Source organism: Eurytemora carolleeae, unplaced genomic scaffold, assembly GCF_000591075.1.
Source record: "Eurytemora carolleeae unplaced genomic scaffold, Eaff_2.0 scaffold71, whole genome shotgun sequence".
Lineage (NCBI taxonomy): Eukaryota > Metazoa > Arthropoda > Copepoda > Calanoida > Temoridae > Eurytemora > Eurytemora carolleeae.
This window is the reverse complement of record NW_019396152.1, coordinates 241,386-262,939: the sequence shown is the minus strand read 5'-3', so window position 1 is coordinate 262,939 and position 21,554 is coordinate 241,386. Positions and strand designations below refer to the sequence as shown.

The window sequence follows — 21,554 nt, the reverse complement described above, 5'->3', positions numbered from 1 at the left end:
ACACTACACGTACTGGACACTACATTGGACACTACACTGGACACTACGCTGGACACTGAATTGTCAGGATTATGTAAGGTTTACTGATCATACAGATCAGTTTATATCTGGTATACAGATTATACAGATCAGTTTATATCTGGAATACAGAATATATAGATCAGTTTATATCTGGTATACAGATTATAAAGATCAGTTTATGTCTAGTATACAGATCAGTTAAACGATCGTTTTTAAAACTATCGTTTCGTTTTTCGTCTTTTCTACATTGTTAACGAAACAGTCGGTTCATATTTCAGAAAAGTAAAACTAATCCGATAGTTGTACCTTTGGTAATTGCAAAAATACATTTTTCAGGTTTAAATGTTGGCTCTATTCCTTGGCTTTGCAGTTTTAGGTTCAGTGATTGTAAATGGAAGGGCTGAAGCTGATTCTAAACCATATTTGTATAATCGTAAGTTTGCATGCTTTTCTTTAATTCAGTTTACTTTTTATATTCATAAGGTTTATACCACGTTTGATTATCCCTCTTAAATAGTCTTGGGGGTCTTGTTTTTTTGCCTCCCCCCATCCATTCCAGGCTATACATAGACCTCCCCAGCCTGTAAAGGGTTTTAAGGAATTGAGTTTTTGTCTCAACATCTGATTTTCTAATCTCTATATCTTTGCAACCCGATGCAAGGCTTTTCAAATCATAAACTGTGTCGGAAAATATAGTTAAATGGTTGACGTCGTCTTTCTCTCTTTTTATTTCGAAACATCGCTCAAGATTTTCTAATTCAAAACAACTTTATTTATTAGAATGTTTTTTAATGTTGAACACTTGATCTCGATATCCAATGTGGGCACTTTCAAATTTGAAGATCATTGCTTTATTCCTAAATTATAATTATCCCTGCATGAGGTTTTGACCATCACAGAATATCTCACGGTAAACTAAAGGTCTTGGTAAAAAGTCTAGTAAGTCTTAACTTTAGAAACAATTTTGACCCATTATATGTAGATTTTTCGTAACTATTATTTATTACTTTTTTGTTGCGCTTTGCATTTAAGATATTTAAGTAAAAAAGCATTTTGCGTTATTTTTAACGGATTTTGGATGAGCGATCAAAATATGACTTAAATGTTCCAACACAGACAAAATGCACTTCGTTACAGTTAGTTTGACGTGATCTAAGTGCGTGGAATTAGATTTAAACAAAAGTCTGTATAAGAGATTCACAACACTAATGTTCTGACCTCTAATCATTCCAAATCATCTATAGCATCTATTGTTAATTATTAATAAATGATTTTATTAACAGATTGAAGGAAGATGCTGTTCATTCCATGTTTTTCTAGTTATTATATACCGTGTACTTTTCATAAATCTACCTTAAATTTGAAATCAAACAAACATGTTATATTTCAGACAATTTTAGATTGTTTACATTTCTTTTAATGGTTGTAAAATGTTTGAAATGAGAAAAAATGATGAAAGAGTTGAACAAGCTTTTGAAATTTGGTTAATTAAAAATTCAGATTCTAATTCATAAAAAAGTTACAAAGTTATACTGAATAAAATATTCATTTTTTTAATTCACATTAAGTCCATACATGCAAAATCTATATAATAAAACAAGACATTCGTATATATATATGTTGCCTATAGCCGACCAAACGGCTGGACCGATTGGGGTTAATTTTTTTGTGGACACTCATGGGTGGCCCGAGGTGTGTTTTAGGCTAAAAAAAATTAAAAACTTTTTTTTATTCAAAATTTAATTCAACATTGTTTCCCACGGGCAACGCCGGGCCCTTCAGCTAGTTTTGTAAATTAATGTACGCAAGTTTTTGTACTTCTATATTATACACAATGTGACACAATTGGTTAATTTAATGATGTAAAAATAACTCCTAAGTCTAAATTAAATCAATTAAACGAAATATCTGAATTGTAGAGAGAGAATTCATCAAACGTCTTATTCTTCACTTTCTGAAAATGGAATGTTGCAGATATTTAGTTTTTTAATTAAATGATTATATGGAACTCTTTAAAACTGTTCCTGCATATTCATGGCTATATATTTATTTTCGCAAATACTAAAATTTACGTAATATAGTATAAAACTCATTGAAAAATTGTCAAGACGACAATTGATAAATTACACTGTAGTTCAAACATTTCATTTGTGCTTAAGTTGAAGCTGAAGAGAAGTGGTTCAACCATGTATAGCATTCATTACATCTGGTCTCTGATTGAATACAAATCAAAATTAAGACTAGACAAAGGAATTGAGTCTTTGCCACAATCTCGAATTTTATAATCCCTATATCTTTTTGACTTGATGGTATAAACTTTTATCACAGTTTTTGGCAAAGATTTAATCCCTTTTATTAGTGAAAAACATTTTCGGTTGGCAATTTCAATTCTAGTTGAGAAGTAAAATTATTCAAAGTTTTAACTTTTTTAGAATTTATTTCGCCCGGCTTCAGTCCTCCGCCGTTATTCCAAGTAAGAACTTTTTTATTAAAATTCTTTTTTTCTTCAATTAATTACTGCTGGCGTAATGTCAAGTGACCCTCCATTATTGATATTTACTTCTAAAAGTCGCAGGAAAGACATATTAAACTCTCTGATGTTGAAAACCACGTTGTACACAAAATTTTCGGGATTTTCATGAAAACAATTAACATCAGCTGCGTTGAGTTGATACTGTGAGCTACCCTCTATGATCAGTGCTAAGTGCTAATGGTACAAACGTAAATTTAGCATGCTCCTCATCTTGTGTGGCTAGAAGGTCACTTCAAGTTACGATTACAGGTCCTTTCAACAGAAACCATGGTCCGATAATAGTGACCCTCTCCAGGCAAATATAACAATGCCTGATTCACAACGGTAGCTTAGAAACCTCTTTCTGATCAATAATGTGAATGATATTGTCGTTTGTATAGACTTAAAAGTGTTTAATCCTGATAATTTATATATAATGTTTACCCAGTAAAAACCCGCAAGTCACTTTAGTATGAAACCACAAGTGAATTTATCAGTTTTCGAAATTATAAACATAGATATATAATTCAATTTCATCCTTGATCAGACAAAGCTTTTAAAGATACAGTTGTGAAGCAAGCATTGGCATATTTACAGGAAAGGTCACTTGAAATCACTCGTACAATCCCTTTAATTTCCGCCCAATTTTTTGTTTTATTGTCCTTTAACCATAAATTTGTTTTTTTTTCAATTCGCTTTGTCAATGTTGACAAATACGATTTATAGTGGAACCAATACTAAAATTAAATAGGAAGACGACATTTAACCAATCTTTTGTGTTTTTAATGTTTTTGTAAAGCAGATAGTTTTACCAGTCTCTTGAAAACCAAGTTATTAAGTGAATTAGGCCTATACTGTAAAATTGCTGTGTTTTGATCTCATGTTCTTGGAATTAATTGAAATCATAACGTGAGTCTTCCGACTGTACAGATTTCTGGGTCCCACTGTATACAAGAGACACTTTAAATGTCTAATTTTCTTGTTTTTCGCTAGTTTTGATTATTTTCTCGGGATAAACGAAAAATAAACAAAATTGTGGAAAATAGGAAAAGGCTTGATGTGTATATTTTAATAGGCTGAAAGGTTTACATCTTCAAATCAAGCAATCTCTACCTACCAGCAAGTTAATCAACCACCCTGGATTTATCAGTCCAATTATAATCAACCGTTTCAGCAACAACCAACTTCAGTTTATCCCCAAATATCTCCGTATGGCTCAAGAGCTAAGAGAGGGAATACATTTTCCCGCATATCAAGGAAATTCATTTCATTTCTACATCTAAAGGGACGTTTGATGAAATTATAAGTGACCCTTCTTATTTTAATCCTTTGTTTAATCAAAAGTTATCTAAAAACAGAATGTTTTTAAGTAATGTTTTCTGTAAACGTGACTTATGGAATTGTGGATAATTATGCAGCAGAGAGAAAGACGGAAATTACCAGAACTTGTTTTCATATAAAACAAGAACGATTCTCTCTCATTGAATTGTTCAACTAAAAACGTAGGTTACTGTTGTGATTTTGTGAATCAGACCAGGAAACTGTCGATTTTTGTTTTATTTTTTAACTTGACTTTAACTTGACTTTTAAAATATTCCAATCCTATATTCCTACGGTGTAAAACTGTATACAAATTGTCATTATAAACATTTGTAAATATCTATAGATATAGTCATCTTAAAATTTCTATTTGCAAAATCAAGAAAATTGGTAAATTTCTAGATTTGAATGAATACAGTGAGGCGGAGAGAAGAGGTTTAAACGAGCCAATTTCTTATCAATCCTATACACAAACACAGAATAGGATCCGACCCTGGGAACATTTAAATACGATCATCACTCCATACTATCCTAACACCCAGTATCCAGCCCTTAGCGACCAGTATCCTACTCTTAGCAACAAATACCCTACCCTTAGCAACCAATACACTTCCACTAGCAACCAGTATCCCACCCTTAGCAACCAGTATCCCACCCTTAGCAACCAGTATCCTACCCTTAGCAACCAGTATTCTACCACTGGCAACCAGTATCCCACCCTTAGAAACCAGTATCCCACCCTTAGCAACCAGTATTCTACCACTAGTAACCAGTATTCTACCACTAGCAACCAGTACCCTTCCACTAGCAACCAGCATCCTACATCCACCAAGAATTATAAAAAAATTGAGTTTTTTAAAGTTGTCACCAATCCACTTCCAAGAAAATTAAATAAAAGGGAACACCTAAATGATAATAAGGATAATCATACCCCAAGCAGTCAGATTTCCACCTTAAGCAGCCACAATTATACCCCAAGCAGCCAGAATTCCACCTCAAGCAGTCAGAATTCCACCCCCAGCAGCAAGGAAAAACTTGAACTTTTTAAAGTGGTAACCAATCCACTTCCGAGAAAATCAAACAAAAATGAAGAACATTCTGTGCAAGAGGAAAAACCAGCCTGGCAAGGTAAACACACAATTTAAGGGAATGACTGACAAGGTAACGAAGTTGATAAAAAGAAAATTGAAGGAATCTTTACATTATTATCAAATCTGAAATCACTTGAATCGATTTTGAATATTTCTCTCTTAAGTTCCCATGTCTGTAAAAACTGCCGAAGCAAGGATTACAAATTCACTTTCCGATTCTCGTTTAGTGTATCTATATATAAATTTGGCTTGTCTGTCTGTTTGTTTGTCTGTCTGTTTGTATCCAATAAACGTCAAAACGGCTGAACCGATTTTTTGTTGGACATCACGTGACCACAGGGAAGGTTTATGAATGATAAAAGTAAAAAAAATGTGTTGTAAAGGTTTTTAATTTTGTAAAAAATTTAAATCCTTGAAAATCCGCGAATTTTTTTTTTAAATCCGCAAAATTTTTTGTTCTTAGCTTTGTTTTAAAAATAAACTAAAAGAACATGTTCACAATTTAAATAGAAGATGGGCGCGAAGCGCCCTAAAAGCCTGGAAAGAAGGGCGTGAAGCGCCTTGAATTTCTAATTAAATTTATTTTAGAATGATAAAACATAAAAGAGGTTATATCTTTAATTTAAAGTACAGCTTACATGAACGCAGGTTACTTTCACTTTCACTTCAAAATAGAAAGTTTTGTTTTTAAAGGAAACAAGGATATATATTCTTGAGTAGACACATGTTCACAGAGCTCAGTCGTGAATCAGACATGCCACTACGTAAAAGTAGAGGCCACCAAAAAAGTGACGTTTACTGTTCCTTTAATAAATACAAATTTAGGACAGATTGGAGGTCGTTCTGCTACTAGATGTCACACTGGAGAAATTAAAGAGTTTCGTCAAAGATGTGATAAGGTAAATTTAGGTAAATTCAGGTAAATTCAGGTAAATTCAGGTAAATTCAGGTAAATTCAGGTAAATTCAGGTAAATTAAGGTAAATTAAGGTAAATTCAGGTAAATTAAGGAAATTAAGGCATAATAAGATAAATTAAGGTAAATTAGAGTAAATTCAGGTAAATTCAGATAAATACAGGTAAATTAAGTTAAATTAAGGTAAATTCAGGTAAATTAAGAGTACTTAAGGTGAATAAAACAATTAACACTTTTTCTTAGAATTTCACCGAAAAATGCAAAGCTTGAAAAATCTGTCACCTAGCTAACGTTATCAGGGTGCAACTATAATAGTTTGTGATAGTTTAAATGTATATGTTTGATATGATCATAATCCAGTTCGCTTAATCTCGATATCAATTGTGGGCTTTTTTAGTTAGGATCATTTTCAGTTATCCCTATAGGGTACGATTACCTTGAGGCTAATCGAATAAATCTGTTGTTAATCTGCAGATTAACAACAGATTGACTTCAAGGAGTGATCTCGATATCCACATTACAAGAGTTCTTAGCCCATGCTTCTATATTGTCACTAATCCTATCATGAAGCTTCATTATTTAAGTACTGACGGGCAAAGCATATATATCTAAATTAATAAGCACAACTGTGTCTATTGAACAGATGCATAATTGGGTTGATTTGTAAAGGGGGGGGGGGGGAGTCAAGGCGTTTCAAAAGACTGTAAATAATTTATAAAATTATAATAATTTTTCCGTAATTTTTTACCTTAAGGTACCCCCCCCCTTTGAATCTTCAGGGGATCCCCCCCGCATTTGTTTATAAGGGACATTAGCGATTCAAATTGGTATCCTGAAAATCTTAATCATATAAAAAATGTGAAAGATATCTTTGTTTTCTAGGTTGAAAAGTATTTGTATCAAGTAATTTTTATTAATATCACAAATAAAAATAAACCTCTCAAAAAGATGCATATTTCATTCAAAATTAATCAGGAAAAGCTTTTAAGGTACCGTTGTGAATCAGACATTGATTTAATTAAGTTTCATTGATTTACATTGATAATCGATAATCTATAGTCTTTAAATAATATCATTTCTGAGCTGAATTTTTCTAGATAATAGATTTTTTCTAGATCATTGATTTTTTTCTATGATATAATGGATTTTTTCAAGATAATCGATATTTTCAAGATTATTGATAATTTTCCGGGTAGTTGAATTTTTCAAAGCAATTGATTATTTTTAAGTTTTAGTAGCAATTTTAAAAATAATTGATTATTTTCTAGATAAATGATCATTTTCAAGGTAATTGATTATTTTCAAGATAATTGATTATTTTCTAGATTAATGATTATTTTCTAAAGATTGATTATTTTTTAGATAATTGATTATATTCTAGATAATTGATTATATTCTAGATAATTGATTATTTTCTAGATAATTGATTATTTTCAAGACAATTGATTATTATCAAGATAATTGATTATATTCTAGATAAATGATTATTTTCTAGATAATTGATTATATTCTAGATAATTGATTATTTTCTAGATAATTGATTATTTTCAAGATAATTGATTATTTTCAAGATAATTGATTATTTTCTAGATAAATGATTATTTTCTAAAGATTGATTATTTTCTAGATAATTGATTATATTCTAGATAATTGATTATTTTCTAGATAATTGATTATTTTCTAGATAATTGATTATTTTCAAGACAATTGATTATTTTCAAGATAATTGATTATATTCTAGATAAATGATTATTTTCTAAATAATTAATTTTTTTCTAGATAATCGACTTTTTTCTAGATAATTGATTATTTTCAAGATAATTGATTATTTTCTAGATAATTGATTAATTTCAAAATAATTGATTCTTTTGAAGATAATTGATTAATTTCTAGATACTTGATTATTTTCTAGATAATTTGATTATTTTCTAGATAATTGATTATTTTCTAAATAATTGATTATTTCCTAGATAATTGATTGTCCGAATGGCGAGGATGAGTATGGATGTGATTGGTTTAAGAATACAAATGTGAAAACTATTCACAATGTTCAGGAAAAATCTCAATTTTTATATTAATCAAATATTAATCAAATATTAATCAAATATTAATTAAAAATCAATTAAATATTAATCAAATATTAATCAAATATTAATCAAATATTAATCAAATATTAATCAAATATTAATCAAATATTAATCAAATATTAGTAAAATATTAATCAAATATTAAGCAAATATTAATCAAATATTAATCAAATATCAATCAAATATTAATCAAATATTAATCAAATATTAGTAAAATATTAATCAAATATTAAGCAAATATTAATCAAATATTAATCAAATATTAAAAACTTGAAAAAAATTTGAATCGATTGGGATCCATAAAACTGTGGAACAGGAAGACGACTGTTAAACTTAGTTAGTTTCAATTTTAAATCCTCCAAACTGAAATTAAACAATTGTAACTTTAGAACAACTAGACACACAGGAAGAGATGGGCAATAGCTAGATTCATTTTACAGAAACTGTTAGTGTTTTTAAAGGTTTTAAGACAATATGAAAACTTTACTCTGTAGAAGTTTGCTTTATTAAACATGTAGATGTGTTACCCGAGCTTTGGAGAAAATAAGGCAAAAACGATCGTTGTAAAACGATCCTTTTGGGGTTTTTAAAACGATGATTTTGAATTATTTTTGCCTTATATTTACACTAAGGATAACAAATTTGCACGTCTGATAAAAGCAAACTTCTACAGAATACCATTTTAAAATGTTTGACCCTTCTCATATTGTCGTAAAACCTTTTAAAAGTTTTAAAATATTAAAAGTTTCTGTAAAACTGTTGCCCATCGCTAGCCAAAAGGTTGCATAAACATCATTATCCTATTCCACAATGTATGGATGCCACAGTACAATAAAATAAATAAATTAAATAGCAAAGATTTAGGAATTAGAAATTTGTGCACAAATGTCAAAAATTCATTTTTTTCAAATCTTGATAAAATCTGAGATTTTTGACTAGGACTTGAATGCCTTGTTTACAAGCAGTAATAAACCAGTTCTTCTAGAGTTCTTTGCCCCCTGGTGTCCAGCTTGTGTAGCTTTTCACCAACATTTACAAACCATTTACCAACAAATTCAGGTTCAGAATCAGTAGTTGAAAAACGTTTCAGGGCCGCATTAATTTGTCTTTGAGTGGTTTTACAAATCTTCTTTCGATAAAAATCCTAATCAGAATTTTATTTCCTGAATAATTTCTAAGGAACATTATAAACCTTGTTCGTCCCTAACTTTTAAATTTTTCGTTCCAATAAGTTTTTTTGTTACAAATTTTCTATTTTTGATTTGAATCTTTCACTCGCACTTAGATTTAACTTCAAAATATATTGTAACAGGACCGATACATTAAAATACGATTTTAAGATAAATATTAACTAATTATTAATGAATTCTTCCAAATAAAAAAGTCAAAATATATTCTTTTTGGGTTTACATCAACAGGAATTGAGAATTAAAAAATCAGAATTTTTGCCACAATTTTGGTTTTTTTAATCTTCTTCTTCAAACTTGTATTGAAAAAACACAACGTAAATATCTTTATAAAAAAATCACAGGGTTAACAAGTGGCTTTTCGCTTTATACTCTCTACTTGCTAAGGAATATATAAAATTGAGATCTTAAGTATCGACAGCTCCGTTATGAAAGACATACCTACTATTGACTATTGAGCAGCAATCTTGACACAAAAATTTAGACTTTGTAAAGTACTTTTCGTACTTTACTGTTAAATACAAGAGAGAAAACACAAATTCAGACAAAATCAGAAAGAAATAAGAAATTTTTTATCTATATCTTTGCAAACCGATGACGCTGACCTTTGATATTTCAAACTATGAATTCTGTGCATCATGAAGAGTCTAAGTTTAAATATCAAAGGTTTAAATCAAAAGGATTTGTGGCAAAATCATGTTTCTTTGAGGCATGTAATCAGTTCCCTAATGAAAAAAATACTTCTTCTTTGTTTTGAATAATCCAGATTTTATGAAGATTAAGAACCACATGCGCTCTCAATTCTTCCGAAAGATTAAAAATTATTTGCCATTGTTTTGCAATCCCCAATTTCTAGCCTCATCTTACGCTCTCTGCTTATGTTGATTCAATTGGATCTTGTTTTAATCATCTGGATCTATCTCGTTTATCTGAAGACAGGGGTTTAATGTTTTTCTTTTTAATTATGCATGTACAGATAAAATTAAAAAGAAATATAATTTACTCTGATATTAAAAAGAGAAGAAAGTATTAAATTTACCATTTACTTTTAGTATGATGTTAATGTTGGTAAAGTGAATACGGATGAATCTCCGGAATTAAAGAAAATATTCAATATTGCTCGATATCCCACGATACTGCTTTGGACTAAAGGCAACCCTATTCCCAGGTTAGATGACAATGCACAAACATTTTATGTTATTTTTACTTCATTTTTAATCTACTTAACAGGACTGTAAGCTTAATTTCAAATGACTTTTCATGATTATATTGCTAAACGATACCATTGAAACGTTTACCTGATCAATAATGTAAAAGATATGGTAAATTTTCTTGGTAACTCCTAGATGTTTTCTTGCATTAGAAATTCCAAGGGAAGAAAGTTCCAAACCGTGATTATGTTCCAAACCTGACACTGAGTGTCTGGTTTGGGCACAAATACTTAGATCAACGTTTTAGTTACGCTTCTTGTGCCAATATCAAATATCATTTAAAGAAACTATTTTCAACATATTAGTTAAGCACATTATACTGATCTTTCCTCCATTTTTAAAAAATTCCCGCAATTTTCTATTCAATTTAATTGTAAGAACAATATAATATTATTAATTATTGAATTGTTAAATTTTTTAAGTCTTATATTTTGAAATATCAGAACAGAATGTATTATTTACGTCTTTGTTGTTTCATCATTAAAATTCTACTTGATGCGAAAAACTTGTTTTGTTATCAAACTGTGTAAATCATTGAAAAATATCAATTTTTCAAATCTGTGAAATGTTTCAAAATCGCGACATTTTCAAATCCAAAACGTGATTTGCACCCAAACATTGCATTTGCTTCAAAAATGTGACATGTTCTAAAATGAAATCAATTATCATCAAAAGTTTAAATTTCTTAATTTGTAGGGGTTTAGTCCTTAATTTTTTTTATAAACATGTAGCCTAAACTGTTCTAAATTAAAGTATGCAGATGGTTTTTTACTTCTCGATTTAAATTGAAAAATATAAACAATTAAACAATATAACTTTGCACATTTGGCCCAAACCTGACACTCAGTGTCAGGTTGTGGTCAAATCATGGTTTGATACTTTCTTCCCCTGAATTCGCTATTTTGTAAAGAACTGAAAATTTAAAATGATTAGTAAAAAAAAATAAAAACATTGATACCTGATTCATACTTGATCAGACAAAACTTTTCAAGGAGGACCACTTGAAAACACGCTAACAGTCCCTTTAAACGTATGAGAAGTTGAAAAGTATATAAGCAAACCATTCATGAAAATGATCAAGCAAAGAGAAAGTAAACTTCTAGGTTAGGAAAAGTTTTATTCTATAATTTATCTAAAGTTGAATTCTATTTCTAATCTAATATTTATAATTTAGAGAACAAATGAGAATAAATGATGTTACACACACATTAGGTTTTGTAAATATTTTTTTGTAAAAATAATCATTTCAGAGGGAAAAATAAATTAAATGGTAAAATTTGGGCAAAAATAAATTTTCGGAGCAACTTGTGCGATATACAGAGCAAAATTATGTGCACGAAAATTTTTTTTTGCGCTGATTCATTAAGAATACCTGCGAAATTTTAGTTTTTTTGGTTGGTTGAGGGAGATGGGCTTGATAAATATTAAACTTAAAGTCATAACTTGAGTCTAAAAGTCGACTTCCTATTCTAGTGATTTTTGGAACCCCATTCAAAAGTGTGTGCAGTGGATATCGAGTTAAGTCGCTGAAACTATCCGAAACAAAAATGTTGGCCTCAGATTTTTTTTACTTTAAGTCAGAATGTTTGTGTTATGAATCAAGCATTGTTCTCCATCTGCTGCAGACCCACGAATATTCTTTTAATTCAAACTAACAAAACAAATCTAACAAAAAAATTAATGCATCATTTACTCTCAGACAAATTAAAATCAATGGAGATTTAAACCCCCGAGGGATTCAATGATAAACCCGAGGGCGCATCACGATTTTGGACTACATGCAAACAGAGAAGACACAAAAATAAAAAATAAATTTAGCTATTTATAGTTTTTTTTCAATGTTTTTGCATGTACTTTCAAATTCTTCCTGAACCTTGAAAGTTGTAATTTTATTTATCTGTATTGTTTCAATATCAACACAAAATACCACATCAAACAAAGATATTTTTATCTTAGATCTGGCTAAAAAATTTGATATTCAACAATGTTTTAAGAACGAATTTTTCATGTTTTTCTTTATTCAAAGGAAGTTTTGAGAAATTCATTTATTTTTCATTCTCCTTTTAAACATATTTCCTCGGAAGTGTGATGTGGGAATTCCTGTAAATAGTTTTAAAACAAGTTTTCTTTCTATTTTTATGTAGATATATTCTAGATATATTCTAGATATTTTCCAGATAATTCTAGATATATTCTAGATAGAAAACACATAAATTGGACTGTCAACATAAAGTGAACATTCATTTTCTGATTAACAACGGTACCCTTTAAACCTTTAAACCTTTAAACATTAGTCTGAGTTCTCAGATAAAGGTTTAAAGGGTATTCTTTTAAACCTGGAAAACAACTCTTTGAACTATAGGGTACTTTGAAATTACGTACGTTGTATAGTTCATTTACTATAGAACCGGAACACAGAGCCCCAAGTTAAACAAATTATTTTTAATGTTGCGTTAAACAGCATGAAATATACGAGTGTTTTTTTTTAAAACTTTTTTTAAAGTATGGGTTAAGGACCCTTTTTCTTTTTTCTATTATTCAAAACTTTAGATTTTTACATTGAACAATTTTACTACTCATTTTGATTTTTAACTTTTACATATTAAGGCAATTGTTAACCCTTCTTTTGAATAATTAATAACAACCTCAATGAAATTTAAGGAGGAAATAAAGTTTAAAAATTGTTTTTTTAACTAATTCTGATTATGATGATTTTAGTTTTCTAAGAATTGCTAAAAATCAAATAAAGTAAAGTATTTAGTAAAAACATACAAAAAAATTATAAAGCATTTTTGTCATACAATAATTCCAGCTTCAAGTTTAAACAATCTATTTTTAAGAATACAAATTAAAAAATGGATACTTCATATGTGAAATTGTCATGACATGCATTGTCATGAAATGTCCTATCTCTGAAATGTCCTGTCTCTGAAATATCCTGTCTCTGAAATGTCCTGTCTCTGAAATGTCCTGCCTGTGAAATATCCAGTCTATGAAATGTCCTGTCTCTGAAATGTCCTGTCTCTGAAATGTCCTGTCTCTAAAATGTCCTGTCTCTGAAATGTTCTGTCTCTGAAATGTCCTGTCTCTGAAATGTTCTGTCTCTGAAATGTTCTGTCTCTGAAATGTTCTGTCTCTGAAATTTTCTGTCTCTGAAATGTTCTGTCTCTGAAATGTCCTGTCTGTGAAATGTCCTGTCTATTAAATGTCCTGTCTGTGAAATATCCTGTCTGTTAAATACCTTTGAAATTAGAATCTGTGATGAAAGGCTAAATAAAATGAACCTCCATGTAAAGACGGGATACATGATTCATAATGATTCCCTTTATCTGAGAAAGGGAATTAATATATCTCCAGTTTTCAAGGGTTAAAAGTTGTATACATCATAGTTTCATTAGAAGTAAATATTTCCATTTACTGATAGCGCCGATTGAAGGATTCATATCTCTAATTGGATAATGAGATATATAGCAAGAAAGATAGATGTTACCGCCATAATGTTTCTATTGGTTCAGAATAGGCAACAAACATATCACTGAACTCTGATTGGACCAGGCACTAATGGACTTGGCATACAAGAGTGTATTTGTTATAGTTTATACATGTTTCCCTGTTTCCTATTGTAGGGAAACCACAATTGAAAATAATCAGTTTTTGAACTTATAAACATTGAAAGCTTGTTCATACTTGGTCAGACAAAGCTTTTAATTACGGGTATGGGTGTGATTCGGACATTGTCTATTTGCATTTAGTGTCACTTCACATTATGCTTCCAGTTCATTTACTTAGCAAATGAAGACCTGGAAATGATATTTTATATTTCTTGATTTGTTTCAGGGCTTACAACAAGCAGTGGGGGATGCAGGCCGATAAAATTATACCCTGGATATTCAAGCAACTAAACTAACAGATAAATAATCCTAGATATTCATCATGAATGTTCATCTCTGTCTGCTAACTTTAAAAAGGTAAATGTCATGTTTGAATATTTTTTCATAAACTAAGCGCACCCATCTTTATTTTAACTTTTTATTCTTGCTCTTTTATTGATTTATTTTCGGGGATTTTTATATATCCAAATATAATTCAGGCAAATCTATTCAACTATAATCATCCATAAACCTTCATTGGGATGTCCCACAAAAAATTTGGGCCCGATTGGTATAGACGTTTTGATGTTTATTGGTTACAAACAAACAAACACATGTGCAGACAAACAAAGTTTTTATAATATTAGCTGAAGGGCGCGGCGTTTCCTGTGGAAAAAAAATAAAAATAAAAATAAAAAAACTATTTCTTTTAGCCTATAAAATCCCCAGGCTATCCATGAGTGTCCACAACAAATTTCAGGTCATTCGGTCCAGCCGTTTGGCCGGCCATAGGGAACATATATACGAATATCTTGTTTTATTATATAGATGTAGTTAGATAGAAAGATATTTAAGAACATCCTAGGAAATCCCATATCTTTAAAACCTGATGTCTTTGACCTTTCTTGATTCAAACTATGAATTCTTTTAGGTCAAAAAGTCTGCAGTTTGAAATAATATTTGGATCATACATTATATATTGTGAATACGCAGTTCCTTTAAGGATGTGTTATCTATTAAAATATGTATTAATTACTTTTTGTTTTTAGAATTGTGAGCTGAGAAGATTTTGTATTTGTATATGATGTTTCTAGAGCAAACCAAATTGTTAAGAAGTTTGGATTTTTTTGTTGTCAAATTTTACATGTTCTTTATAGTTTAAATATTTCGATGGAAAACATTATTTTACATTGTTTTTATCATCAACTACATATGTTTATGAGTTTAATTTGAAAAAAAAGTTTTAAGTTCCAATTAAAGATTTAATTATATAAATCTTAAGGGACAACTTTCATTTTAAAATCATCTTTTTGTATTCATTTAAATAAACTATTTTTTGAAGTTGTTCAAGTCCGGACATAGAAATGGTTGAAGTTTCTAGAATTTGTAAAACTTATGTATTTTACAACTGATTTTGAATTCAATACAATTGTAGTCTAAGAATGCTGATTCAAAGGAGACAAACTCGTGTAGAATATTTGAATTCTTGACACACACACACCCCCCCCCCCCTCACTCACACTCACACTTTAAGACGGTCCCAACCCACCCCCACATGATGAACATGAGAAAATAATATCAAGAAAGAGAACAAATTTATCAACTTTGTCAAATCCTTTTTCTACCAGTAACAAAAAACATTGCTGTAGCAAATAAGAAGTAATATTTAAAAAAAGATCAAAACTTATTTAGTAATAACAATTTTAATGTTTCTTTGCTTAATGTATCTAGACAATTTTTTATATACATTCATAACTCTATCTACAAAAAATTTTTTTGAATGGTTTTGAAAACGAAATGTTTGTTGTTTATGTATATAAGAAAACATGATGATTTTGAAATGTGCCCATAGTTTGACCATTAATATCAACCAAGGCTAAAAGAAATGTTTGTTGTTTATGTATAAAAGAAAATATGATGGTTTTGAAATGTGCCCATAGTTTGACCATTAATATCAACCAAGGCTAAAAGAAATGTTTGTTGTTTATGTATAAAAGAAAATATGATGGTTTTGAAATGTGCCCATAGTTTGACCATTAATATCAACCAAGGCTAAAAGAGCTGAATCCAAGAAAGCAATTAATCTGGAAAGTTTTGATAAAAAGATCTAATCCTTAAATCTATTATGTCGAGATAAAGAAAACTAATTTTGGCACCAGAACTGGAAGTTGGAATTGTGGAAGGAAAAACCCTAGTTTGTTTGAGATCATTATCTTGGAAAAAGATGTGAACACCCGTTTTAAACTCAAATATTTAAATCCTTATATCTTTGCAACCTAATGATATGACCATATGTTTCCATGGCGCTTTGCTTCCACTAGCAAAGATAGGTATATAGATTTCAATCCCCACCAAAACTTGCTATTTCTTCGGTGAGTGTAATGCAGATTACCAAAAGCTTAGCGTTGTTTGACAAAATCCTTTAGAACAAATTAAATGTAAATCGAAGAAACCTTTGCTTGTCTGTTACAGAGTCCGATCATAACTCATGAACCTCATGATTATTGAATTGGGAACTCGGTATGGGAATATTCTTAGCTTGGTTTGAAGATTCTAAGTTGGTTGATTTTTATATGGAAACTTTATTTCCGGGCAAAGCTCGGTTTCCAAGTTAGTATTATCAGTAAGTATAACGCGGGGAAAAAATCTTTAAGAATTTAAAGTCCAGGTAGTTTAGGAAAGGTTTAAAATTTCAAACTTCAAAGTCAATAAAACTTTGTTACAAAGAATCTGGAAGAAGGAAAGATTTTGCAAATGCAGGGGAATTTTTAGAGAGGAGGAACAAAATAGTATTTTCCCCTTGTCGTTCATTAACAATCATCAATTTTTTTAAAAAATTTATTAAGCTTGTTTCTTAATGAAAATTCAATATGTATAAAATAAAAAAAAATTTTATCACTTTGTAATTAATTGATGTTTAGGAAAAAAGTTCAAGGAACAAGAGAATTTTGTTTTAATTTGCAACCCTAAGGCGGGCAAAAAAAAACTCTGATTTAGTGATTCTATTTTTGGAAGTAAAATGTTCTGATATATAAATTTACCAAAAAAAAGCGTTCTGTATCCTTATTTCCGAACCATATTTTTTATTTTGTTCTCTATTTTATATCTATATAGACATAGAGGTATGTTAAAATAAAAAGTGACCACCAAAAAACTCTGAAATAGGAAGACGACTTTTAGAATCAAGTTATGATATATAAAGTCCAATCAGTATGAGAACAGGTGCAGGTTAAACAGACCCATTTCACTAAATTAGTGATTTAAAAAGTGTTTTGAAAACTATTTTATTGGTAAAAGCATTAAATATACTGAGTATATTTAAAATGTAGTCTTCCTATTCCATTGCTTTCTTTGTTATCCCTGTATTTTTCATATATTTATATCTATGTATCTTTATATTTTATATCTGCCTAGAGATAGTCTTAAATAAATTCATATCTCTACAGGTATCTTGTTTCCCGACAATATCTGTATAATTTTCTCTGTAAATTCTATTTTGTCTAAAAATACATTTTTTTATTTATATAAAGTTGTAAAATCTGTTTGTCCGATAATAATAATTGCAAACATTTAGTTTCCTGGTAAAATCATCCAAGTGCGGGTAAACGGCGGGAGAAACTTTTAATAATCTGGGCAGTGCTGGGTTCCCAAGCTAGTACAATTTTATATATAATTCTTCAAGTTTCATGTTTCTTGACAATATTTGTATATTTTCTCAATATATTATATTTTTGTCTAGAAATATATATTTTTACATTTCTATATTTTTATATTTAATTCTACAAGTTTCATGTTTCTTGACAATATTTGTATATTTTCTCTATATATTATATTTTTGTCTAGAAATATATATTTTGGGAAAATTGGCAATCTGTCTGGTTTGTTAAACACAATGATTCAGGGAGTAAAGCTATGAATGATAAACAGACATCATTCTTCTATCCTTTATTCTTTCAATCCTTTATTCTTCCAATCCTTTATTCTTTCAATCCTTTATTCTTTCAATCCTTTATTCTTCTATCCTTTATTCATTCAATCCTTTATTCTTACAATCCTTTATTCTTTCAATCCTTTATTCTTTCTATCCTTTATTCTTACAATCCTTTATTCTTTCAATCCTTTATTCTTTCAATCCTTTATTCTTTCAATCCTTTATTCTTTTAATCCTTTATTCTTTCTGTCCATTATTCCTTCTATCCTTTAGTCTTTCAATCCTTTATCTATTTAATCCTTAATTTTTTAATCCTGCATACCTTTAATCCATTTTTTATTTAATCCTTCATTCATTTCATCCTTTATTCTTTCAATCTTTTGTTCTGTCAATCCTTTATTATTTAAGTCCTTTATTCTTTTAAACTTAAACCGTTATTCTTTTAATCTTTTATTATATTAATCCTTTATTCTTTATTCTTTAAATCCTTTATTATTTCAATCCTTTATTCTTTCAATCCTTTATTCTTTCAATTCTTTTATCCAGTATCTCTTATACATTTTTATTTTATCCAGTATCTCTTATACATTTTTATTTTATCCAGTATCTCTTATACCTTTTTATTTTATCCAGTATCTCTTATACCTTTTTTTATCCAGTATTTCTTATACCTTTTTATTTTATTCAGTATCTCTTATATCTTTTTATTTTATCCAGTATCTCTTATACCTTTATATTTTATCCAGTATCTCTTATATCTTTTTATTTTATCCAGTATCTCTTATACCTTTTTATTTTATCCAGTATCTCTTATACCTTTTTTATTTTATCCAGTATCTCTTATATCTTTTTTATTTTATCCAGTTTCTCTTATATCTTTTTATTTTATCCAGTATCTCTTATACCTTTTTATTTTATCCAGTATCTATTATACCTTTAAATTTTATCCAGTATCTCTTATACCTTTATATTTTATCCAGTATCTCTTATACCTTTATATTTTATCCGGTATCTCTTATACCTTTTTTATTTTATCCAGTATCTCTTATATCTTTTTTATTTTATCCAGTATCTCTTATATCTTTATATTTTATCCAGTATCTCTTATACCTTTATATTTTATCCAGTATCTCTTATACCTTTTTTATTTTATCCAGTATCTCTTATATCTTTTTATTTTATCCAGTATCTCTTATATCTTTATATTTTATCCAGTATCTCTTATACCTTTAATTTTATCAAGTATCTCTTATACATTTTTATTTTATCCAGTATCTCTTATACCTTTTTTTATCCAGTATCTCTTATACCTTTTTATTTTATCCAGTATCTCTTATACCTTTATATTTTATCCAGTATCTCTTATATCTTTATATTTTATCCAGAATCTCTTATACCTCTTATTTTTTCCAGTATCTCTTATACCTTTTTATTTTATCTAGTATCTCTTTACCTTTTTTCATTTTATCCAGTATCTCTTATATCTTTTTATTTTATCCAGAATCTCAAATACCTTTTATTTTTTCCAGTATCTCTTTTACTTTTTATTTTATCCAGTATCTCTTATACCTTTTTTATTTTATCCAGTATCTCTTATATCTTTTTTATTTCATCCAGTATCTCTTATATCTTTTTTATTTTATCCAGTATCTCTTATACCTTTTTTAATTTATCCAGTATCTCTTATACCTTTTTTATTTTATCCAGTATCTCTTATATCTTTTTTATTTGATCCAGTATCTCTTATACCTTTTTATTTTATCCAGTATCTCTTTTACATCTTTATTTTATCCAGTATCTCTTATATCTTTTTATTTTATTCTTTTTTATTTTATCCAGTATCTCTTATACCTTTTTTATTTTATCCAGTATCTCTTATACCTTTTTTAATTTATCCAGTATTTCTTATATCTTTTTATTTAAACCAGTATCTCGTATACCTTTTTATTTTATCCAGTATCTCTTGAACCTTTTTTATCACAATCGTAATGATTCTTTCCTTGTATTACCCTTTTTAATCCTATTAATTAAATTCCATTTCTTTTCAATTCTCGATTTTTAAAGTTTAAATTCTGTAATATTTAAAATAAGCTGGAAAAAAGTACAAATACTTTTTGGACGTAATTTAATGGATTTTTTAATATTTAATGAAAGGTGAATAAGAAATAAAATCAAAACTTTCAAATTAAACACAATATATAAAGTTTTGTATAAATACTACAACTGGTTTAAACATCGATCCTTTTTCAAAAAGTTGTCTGACGGAATACAAAATTGAGAATTAAACTGAAAACCTTTTGAATTTTTTTGGTAAACGTAAGATTGACGTTTGTTTTTCAGTACAATCGGAAAATCAACACTTTGATAACGTCGACCTGCAGTTTTTTCTGTTTTTACTAACAACTTTTAACAATTCGAACAATTATTAGTATTAACCAGAGTTTTAGTTTTTTTTTCACCCTAACTGGTCAAAAACCACCAATTGGTTTTAGCAAAGACCTGTAAAAATAAGTTACAGCGGGATTGTATAAAAATTGTTGACTACACAGTATTCTATGTGTTTGATGTTGTTTTTAAGAAATATTTTTTTACGATTGCTGAAAAACATCATATTTTGAATTTTGGATTACTTAAAATCGTAAATCGTGTTCCAGTTCCACAGTTTTATGAATCCTACTGTGTAAAAATGTCAAATATTAATTCATTATATTTAACATTAATCTGTATTTAAAAAATACTCTAATTCGAATGATATGAATTTATCCCCTGGAGGGTTTAATTTTGGTGGATTACATCTAACCTGGAGAGTTCGTAGTAGATAATTGTATCATTTTCTCTAGGTAAGATTATAGTCGGCACATTGTAATAATTTAATTTGTTCAAACCATTACAACTTTATTACATTGAATATACTATAAACTAAGACAATGTCAAATATTTGAACTAATAATTACTAGTTATGTGCCTTCACTTGGTTCGTTTCTAAGTCGTTTTTTTTGCATATATTTTTTAACCCTATAGAAGATATGGATGCAAAAAAACGATCAAAAAACAATCCCAAAACGATGTAAAAGCAAATGTATTGTAATGCTCGTTTTTGGATAATTTTTCTATTTTTACAATAAAGATATGGCAAAGTTTAATAAAAGCAAACTTCAACATACTACGTACAGTATTTAAAATCGTGAAAGTTTATTTAATTAAAAAAAAGATTCAAAACGACAAACAACCCTAGGTGGAACAGATTTGAACGACAGTAAGAATTTATACATCTAATGAGGGGGTGATACTGGTTTGTTACATTTTACTAATACGCTTTATATAGAGAACAGTGTAGTGACGGAATTAGTTTAATTGATTAAGAGAGGTCGCTGAACTACCTATACTACCACTGGTTCAAATTTTGAAGTTAAAGATTCAATAGAATTTGATTCGGGGATTCAGGATTTGAACGGGCGGTAGGAAGTTCAGCGTCCTCCTCAATTCAACAAATTTTGTACCTGGATAGTTTTTTCCCCTTTTAAATTTTAATAAATCTGAGAGAAATAAAACATTAAGTCCTGCCTGTAGTGAATGCCATACTCTTAAAAGTTCGTCCCACAAACTGCATCAGTCCAGGCTTAACCCGTTCAGGCTCAACCAGTCCAGGCTCAACCATTCCACTATCCAAGCCAAACAGGACACGATCC

The 21,554-nt window shown here is 29.0% G+C and overlaps 1 protein-coding gene across 2 annotated transcripts; it reads left to right on the top strand.

Moving 5' to 3' along the window:
- Window positions 1-361: 361 nt before the first annotated feature.
- LOC111696596 (uncharacterized) lies at window positions 362-17,586 on the top strand. Of its 2 annotated transcripts, none has more exons than XM_023466236.1 (10): window positions 362-454; window positions 2,454-2,494; window positions 3,609-3,790; window positions 4,272-4,981; window positions 5,770-5,843; window positions 7,830-7,913; window positions 8,886-9,005; window positions 10,186-10,301; window positions 14,182-14,312; window positions 17,509-17,586. In XM_023466236.1, the coding sequence occupies exons 1-9, from the start codon at window positions 364-366 to the stop codon at window positions 14,249-14,251; spliced, it is 1,488 nt and encodes a 495-aa protein (XP_023322004.1). In that variant the 5' UTR covers window positions 362-363; the 3' UTR covers window positions 14,252-14,312; window positions 17,509-17,586. The 2 variants fall into 2 exon arrangements, with proteins under 2 accessions (XP_023322004.1, XP_023322002.1); XM_023466234.1 differs by lacking the exon at window positions 17,509-17,586 and adding an exon at window positions 14,984-15,603.
- The last annotated feature ends 3,968 nt before the right edge of the window (window positions 17,587-21,554 follow it).